Below are 8375 nucleotides of genomic sequence, written 5' to 3'. Positions count from 1 at the left end.
AACTTAAACGCCTTATTAAAAATACTTACAACAATACTAATTTAATAATCCTATAAAGTTAGGTACTTTATTGAATATCATATTTGTCTTTAACTAATTTATATTTAAGTGATTTATTTTATAATTTTTCTGTTGATTTGTGATTGCCCTAAGTAAATAATGCACATATTTAATAAGGACAAAAAATTAAAACCATTTGTTATCTAAAAAATAGAGACAACAAAATTCACATATAATAAGGTATTTTATATAAAGTAGTTAATAATTAAAAATTATTAAATAATAAATTATTTATATAAAAATAATTATACGTAAATTTTTATTTTTTTAATATTAAATAAAAAGAGAAATAAATAAATAAAAAGAAATTGTTAGAAGGTTTTTTGTGTTATAAAATGGTGGAGAAAAGGCTTCACCTTTTTCATTTGTGTTGAGCTTTCCCTTCTCCTCTGATCTCCGGCCACCCACCAATGCCCCTCTCTCCTTTTCAGCAAAGTCTGCATCTTTGAGCTCTTAGAACCACAAAAATGATAAGCCTTTCGGACTTGTACCATGTTCTCACTGCAGTTGTTCCACTCTATGTAGCCATGATCCTAGCTTACGGCTCAGTCAAATGGTGGAAGATTTTCAGCCCCGACCAATGCTCCGGCATAAACCGTTTCGTTGCTCTCTTTGCGGTTCCACTTCTCTCTTTTCACTTCATCTCCACCAACAACCCTTACGCCATGAATTACAAGTTCATTGCAGCAGACTCACTCCAAAAAGCCATTGTTCTTGTGGTGCTTGCAATATGGTCTAGAATAAGCTCAAGGGGTTCTTTGGAATGGTCCATAACACTCTTCTCTCTCTCAACTCTCCCTAACACACTCGTCATGGGGATTCCATTGTTGAAGGGTATGTATGGTGATTCATCAGGGAGCCTCATGGTTCAGATTGTGGTGCTTCAGTGTATCATATGGTACACTCTCATGTTGTTCTTGTTTGAGTATAGAGGTGCCAGGTTACTCATAGTGGAGCAGTTCCCTGATACTGCAGCCTCTATTATCTCATTCAAGGTTGATTCTGATATTATTTCTCTTGATGGCAAGGAACCTCTTCACACTGAGGCTGAGGTTGGTGAAGATGGCAAGTTGCACGTCACTGTGAGAAAGAGCACAAGTTCAAGGTCTGACATTTTCTCTAGGCGTTCACATGGTGCTGTTTCAATGACTCCACGCGCTTCTAACTTGACCAATGCCGAGATATACTCTCTTCAATCCTCTAGGAACCCTACACCTAGAGGCTCTAGCTTCAACCACACTGATTTTTATTCTATGGTGAATAATGGGAGGAATGTTAGTCCAAGGCAATCAAATTTTGGCAACTTGGGGTTTGATGAGGAAAATGGTAGAGCTGTGTATTCTTCTCATGCTGGTGGTGGTGGTGGGGTGTATCCTGGTCCTACGAGTGCAGGGATCTTTTCACCTGTGACAGGTCCTGGGGCCAAGAAGAAAGGTGGCGGTGGTGCTGCTGATGGTGGGGGAAAGGATCTTCACATGTTTGTATGGAGTTCAAGTGCTTCTCCTGTCTCAGAAGGTGGAATCCATGTCTTCAGAGGTGGAGATTATGGAAATGATCATCTTGGTGGGGTAGCTCACCAGAAAGGTAATGTTTTTCATGCTCTATTCTCCCTCCTTTTGACTTGTTTTTGGTCTTTGGTTGTTGGTTGGTTGGTTTTGTTTATGTCCATTTAAGCGTTAAATTTTGCATTTGAACATGATCATTTATTGCCCCTTGGAACTTTTCCTGTTTTTGTTTTTCAACCATGCATGTTTCTTTTGTCCCTTTGTATAAAGATAAATGGTTGTTGGTGTTCAAAGTTGGAGTGTGGGGTTTGTTAGGTCTTTGTTTTGTTTCTATTCCCTTTTTCATGTTCACATCTCCTATTCTTGTGGGCTCTCATGTTTTTCTTGGTTCTCTTCCTATTATTTGGTTGGTATATTTAATCTTTAATAATAATATTGTAGTAATTAGTCTCTTATATGCTACTTCAGTGGAGTGTGTATTTTATTTTCCACTTTGTTTTGGTTAGATTATGAAGAGTTTGGGCACGATGAGTTCAGCTTTGGTAACAGAACAGTTGCTAATGGTGTTGACAAGGAAGGGCCAGTGCTTTCAAAGCTTGGTTCAAGTTCCACAGCTGAGCTTCACCCCAAAAATGGAGCTCAAGGTGAGTCCAAACCAGCCAACATGCCACCTACTAGTGTTATGACAAGACTCATCTTGATCATGGTTTGGAGGAAGCTGATTAGGAATCCCAACACTTACTCTAGCCTAATTGGCCTCACATGGTCTTTGATCTCATTCAAGTATGCAATCTTTACTCATTTTAATTTGTTTTAATCTTAGACTTAGGAATTGTTAACTTTCTTAATGTTGTTTTGAAGGTGGAATGTTGTTATGCCTGCCATTGTTGCCAAATCAATATCAATTCTATCTGATGCAGGCCTTGGCATGGCCATGTTTAGCCTTGGTATGATTTTTCTTTTAAACTCATGACATTGTTTGATTTTCAGTTGTTAGGATAATTGAATTCCTTGGTGGAATTTGCAGGGCTATTTATGGCATTGCAACCAAAGATCATTGCCTGCGGAAACACGGTCGCTTCATTCGCCATGGCGGTTCGTTTCCTCACCGGCCCTGCAGTAATGGCTGTAGCATCAATTGTGGTAGGACTAAGGGGAGTTTTGTTGCACGTTGCCATTGTACAGGTAAATAATAATAATAATTTAAACAAAAATTTGATTATGAATGTTTTGTTCTGTAATTTATAGTCTTATAATCAATTGAATTCTTCAATGTAATGTGCATATTTTCAGGCTGCCCTGCCTCAAGGAATTGTACCCTTTGTGTTTGCTAAGGAATACAACGTTCATCCTGATATATTAAGCACAGGGTTTGAACTTTGTTCATCTTGTTCTTGTTAGTAATCTTAAAATGTGTTGAAAATCTGAAAGCTTTGTGTTTATTTTGTTGCAGGGTTATATTTGGGATGCTAATTGCTCTTCCTATTACTCTAGTTTACTATATTTTGTTGGGGCTGTGAAGAAGACTAATTGTAGTGGTGTTACATTTACATTTACACCCTTTTGTTATATTAATATTATTATAGGGTAATTTTTTTTACCATCCTCTAACAATGTAGAATTTGGAAGCTTAGTCAGAGTTGGGAATGAATGAAGTGTGTTTGTAGAGAGGACTTAATAGCTATAATTTAATTACTACTAAATAGGAAAAGCTTTGTGCTTGGGGCATGTTTTTGCCTTTTAACTATGGAACCCCACTCTTGTTATAATATTTTGCTTGGTTTAATGGAAAAAAGAGAGAAAAATGAAGCTTGTTTTCTTGTCCACAACACCCTTTTTCACTCTTTTCTTTTCCCTTGTACTATACTACTGTATAATGGTAGCTTGCTTTTATTTTTTTTAGCCCCCAAGAACAGGTGGGAATCTCTATTATATCCAATATGCAAAGTAAAGTTAATAATAATGGATCAGAAAACAGGCTAAAATTTTTAGATATGGATAATTTTAATGTGAAATACGACAATATTTGTTCATTTTGGTATTTTACAATGCTATGATGGTAGTACAAAACGTCACTAACATTTTGTAAAACAAATATTTTTTTAAATATAAAAAAACAAAACGTCACCAACGTTTTGTAAAAAAATATTTTTTAATTTTAAAATGAGAAAACGTCATTGACGTTTTGTAAAAAAAATATTATTTTAATTATATAAAGTGAAAACGTCACTGACGTTTTGTAAACACCCACAATAACGTTTAACACCTAATTTAGATCACTTTTAAAGACTTCACCACTCATAATCCAATATACAAAAATAAAAGTTCTCAGAAAACACAAGTGGTTTCTATGTAGAAAAATAGAAAGTGGGAAACCAGTAGAAACAACTTTTGATGGGGTTTGTCTACTTGATGTTTCTACTTTCTACTCTCTCTACTCTCTAGTATTTCAACAAGGCTAAGCTGTCTTCCACACACACCATAAAAATATTGTTGGGACTTGAAGCTAGCACAGGGCTATTATCTATCCATCTAGATTGATTTTTGGTGCTAGCTACCATTCTAGCCCTCACCACACCTTTCAGCCTTTAAAGGACTCTGCTTGCCTTTATTTGCAGGGTTTATCTATTTTCCTATTCTAACAAATTTTAAAGATATATGTTAATATTATAAATTAAAATAATTATTAAAAATATAAAAATGTTAAATTTTTTATGTATTTATTATATATTTATTAAATAAAATAAATTAAAATTTTTATTCATAATAAATTTATCATATACTTTTAAAAAATATATTAGCTAAATCCCTATTTGTATTTTTACTCATTCAGTATTATGGTTATGAAAATTGAGAGATGGACTAGAAAATCTAATTAATTCAACTAATTTATATTTTTGACGAAATTTTTCAATTTTTTTACTGATTCATGAATAATTGGTTTTTACTTTGAATCAGACTAATCAAATGAATAATTTTCGATTAATCTGGTCGAACTAGTCGATTGGATTTAGTTTTAAGAACCATGTTCATGTTCCGTACATGTTTATTTTATGGATTCGGTGAAATGTAAAATGTATGGATTAATTAATGCGTCGCTAACAAATATTCAAAAGACATTTATTAAAAAAATTGGATAAAATTTATATCATCTCCAATAATAAATGAGCGTACGTTGTCTAATCGAAGAAGCAAATAATAAATGAAATTATGAAAACACTAACATTTATGTTTGGTTTATGATACATTTTACATGGTTGTGTCGTGGTTATTTTTTGCTGAGCTATGTTTTAGTAATGCTGTGTTTGCCTTATTGGACACGCCATGAATTTATTGTTGGTAAATTTAATTAATGTCTTCAAAGCTATTTAAGGTTTTTGTTGGGGCAATTTTCGACAAATTTCCTAACCTGTTTCATAGTGCAATTAATGGAACCACAAACCACTGTTAGGCTTATACGGTTAGTAGTAATTATTATCATGGTTTGTCTAACAAATTCACCTTGGATAATTTCATGTTCAAGGAAGATCATATTCGAATGAATCTCCATGATTCAAATCGCCTAGCCTTTCACCACTTATATGCATCTGTCAAATCATGTCAAGAGTTTAACCGTAATGATTGTTAACTAAAAAGGTGAATCCCTTTGTCATAACTATAACTATTCTATTATTGTAATTAGATTACATGGTCACAACAAAATTATAATTTTAAAACTATTATAAAATTGTTTATTTTAAAGTAAAAATATTATTTATATATTTAATAGTATATAAGAATTATATCAAAATTAAGAAATATTAGTGTGTAGTTTTATAAATAATGATAAATAATGATAGATTGAATATCATCAAGTTGAATGTTTTTCTTATAGTTTTATACTAATATCTTGCCTTAATTGCTTGTTCCTCGCTGAATATTGAATAATACAATTAAATTAAATTATTAATACCGCTAAAGCTACTTTAATGATGTTGCATCATTTCAGTGAGTGTAAAAGGCCGCATTTTCTGATAAAGCAAAGCCGAATTCATGAAACAAAAATAATCAAACATCAACAACATATAACAATATTAAAAACACATACATCAATAAATCAAACTATGATATTGAATTTGTGTACTCTACACCTGCAAATTTAGTAGTCAATGATAGCTGAAAGTGATCATCTAAAAAGTGCTTTAATTTTTTTATGTGTATGACACCAATCTCAATCAAAGGAGACAAGTATTGTCTGTCATGTTGCTATAATATTAAAAGGGCCATAAGCTTTTTTCCATTCTCTTTTGATTAGCTCAAGTGAGAAAAAAAGAAAGGCTCAATAAATAATTAAATTTGTGAATATAATGTTGAAGTCAGTTTAGTTTTTCATATATATTTATTGAGGATAAAGTATATTTTTTATTTTTAAAATTTTTTAAATTTTAAAAATATCTTTAAATTTTATTTTGTTCNNCCACTTGAGCCAGGCAATTGCACTTTGGCTTTAGGCACTATATGAGTATATATGCTACTTTGAAATATTTTGTTTATAATAATGTAATTTATTACTTTATTGAGATATTGATGGACATGAGTGATTGGTATTATAGGGATTAATTAGAAAAATGTTTTGTAGGAGCTGTAAAGTCAAACTAAAGGATAAACTGGCATGATAATATAATGTGCATACCTTGTTGAAGTGCAATTGATCATGATTCATGAACAATAAGATGTAGTGTCTGTGAAAAGAATCAAAGATAATGTAGTACAAAATATGGTGGAAAGATGATGTTGAATTTTGCTCATATTTTTAATCAATTATTGTTAGAGTAAATAGTCAAATCAGCCCCAAAAAAAGTACGCAATCTCCAATTTTGTTTTTAAAATTTTTTTTAAATCAAATTTATCTCCAAAAAATTTCAGTTTAGTCACTTTAATTTTTCTGTTACTTTTTATATTGACAGTGTTAACAATGACTTAACAAAAACGGATGTGACACATTAAGTTACATATCAGCACACCTTTCTATATTTTAATCACCATGGTATCTTTATGAAATTTGGTAAAATCAGTCCCTAAGTGACAAATCCTAATCCCAAAATGTTTAACCAATTAGAACGAAATCCTAACTCTAAAAACGATTTTCAGTTTTAGCAAAACCAACAAGAAACATAATTTAACAATGGCACAATCCTAAATAAAAGTTCATTAACAAAAAAAATTTTCCTTCCACAAAATTAAATTTCATGAAGAAAATGCAAACACCATAACCAAATAACAAAACAAAACACTAAACATAAATTATGAACAGAGAAATTGATAGCTAGTAGACATTTTTAATATTCAGAAAAACAAAATCTTTGATCAACTTTCATGGTCAATAAAGAGTAAAATCTTAGCCTCACAAATTGTTTTCAGTTCCAACAAAAACCACTAACGAAAAACAAATTTTATCAATGGCAAAATCCTAACAAAAAGTTTGGTAACAAAAAAAAACATTAAACAACAATGAAAATGACCGTCGGTACCCCACAAACAGTTTTTAATTCCAACAAAATCACTAATAAGAAACAAATTTTATTAATGGCACAATCTTAACAAGTTTAATAACCAGGAAAAAAATAAAATCTTAAACAACGAAAATGGCCGTCGGTCACGTCTTCAATCATTGTACTAAAATCACTTCTCAATGGCAAACTCGCGAACACGCTATGCCGGATGCTTCAATCGGCGACGATGATAAAGGCTTTTTCGTCTTCTCCTCAGCGACGTCGAAAAGAAAGTGAGAGGAAGGGTTTTATGAGAGAAATAGAGACGCCGCGCCAGATGCTTCAATCGGCGACGATGATGAAGGCTTCTTAACAAAGAAGGCGAGAGGGAGAGTTTTGTGAAAAAAATAGGAATTACGCCGTTTCAATCACTACCTCTCACCCTTTATTGCCATCTCGTGTGCGAAACGTGAACCGACCTTCACCGAAAGAAACGCATATGACACCCGTCGTTTAATCGCGCGTCGAAATCTAACTTGATTTCTCTTCCAGTAAGCATGTTGCTCGCTAAACTGAAATTTTTTGAAAATAGATTTGATTAAAAAAATCTTTCAAAAACTAAATTGAAAATCATATAATCTTTCAGGATTAATTTGACCATCTATTTATTATTGTTACATAAATTTTCATGATATAATTTGTTTGTTATAGTAATAATTGATTATAACTTATAAGTTGTATGGCCACTCTTCAATTCGAAATAAATATAACATTTAACGGGTGACCAAGAAAATAATGGATTATACAGACATAAACATGAAATGCACGAGTTATTGGTAGGTCAGGACACAAACATGACTTTAGGTTCTTGTAAATTTAAAGGTGTCATTTAATTAATTGATCCGTACAATTTGATAATTATTTTTAAGTGGGCACTACTATCGAATACAAACGTACACATCATTATTATTTGATGTGCAAAATAGTGAGTCTTATGAAAGATGATGTCAGAAATCATCCCTAGTTAAGAATTTCTGTTGAATACTTATTATATATCAAATAGTTTTTAAGCAATTTGGTTGTTATATATAACATTATAAATTAAGGTTCACATTTTCTAGGAATATACTTTAAACTATTAATTGAAAAAAGATTGCATGATGAATTCAGAAGCAATTAAATTAACTAAATAAGCAAGAAGATTAAGAGCTGCATTTTCTATTGATATACTAAGAATTATAATGATGGAGATGCGGGGTATCGATCCCCGTACCTCTCGCATGCTAAGCGAGCGCTCTACCATCTGAGCTACATCCCCTTATGAAGTTGTTATTTAGTG

At 32.0% G+C, this 8375-nt stretch overlaps 1 protein-coding gene and 1 non-coding gene across 2 annotated transcripts; one reads left to right on the top strand and one right to left on the bottom strand.

Annotated features, from left to right (window-relative positions):
• LOC107623879 (probable auxin efflux carrier component 1b) lies at positions 405 to 3394 on the top strand. Its single transcript, XM_016326274.2, has 6 exons — positions 405 to 1644; positions 2072 to 2348; positions 2427 to 2512; positions 2593 to 2750; positions 2859 to 2935; positions 3019 to 3394. Exons 1-6 carry the CDS (start codon positions 528 to 530, stop codon positions 3083 to 3085), a joined length of 1782 nt encoding a protein of 593 aa, XP_016181760.1. The 5' UTR covers positions 405 to 527; the 3' UTR covers positions 3086 to 3394.
• TRNAA-AGC lies at positions 8282 to 8354 on the bottom strand. Its single transcript has one exon. It is a non-coding gene; the product is annotated as a tRNA-Ala (tRNA).

Source organism: Arachis ipaensis, chromosome B10 (assembly GCF_000816755.2).
Source record: "Arachis ipaensis cultivar K30076 chromosome B10, Araip1.1, whole genome shotgun sequence".
In the NCBI taxonomy this organism is placed as follows: Eukaryota; Viridiplantae; Streptophyta; class Magnoliopsida; order Fabales; family Fabaceae; genus Arachis; species Arachis ipaensis.
The sequence above is the reverse complement of the archived record's forward strand: the minus strand, read 5'-3'. Positions and strand labels throughout refer to the sequence as shown.

Excerpts from the sequence above, each read along its gene's own strand:
- LOC107623879 (XM_016326274.2), top strand. The coding sequence starts at position 528 with ATGATAAGCCTTTCGGACTTGTACCATGTTCTCACTGCAGTTGTTCCA. Across the intron at positions 2,513-2,592 it reads CATGGCCATGTTTAGCCTTG|GGCTATTTATGGCATTGCAA; the intron begins GTATGATTTTTC and ends TGGAATTTGCAG. Across the intron at positions 2,936-3,018 it reads CCTGATATATTAAGCACAGG|GGTTATATTTGGGATGCTAA; the intron begins GTTTGAACTTTG and ends ATTTTGTTGCAG.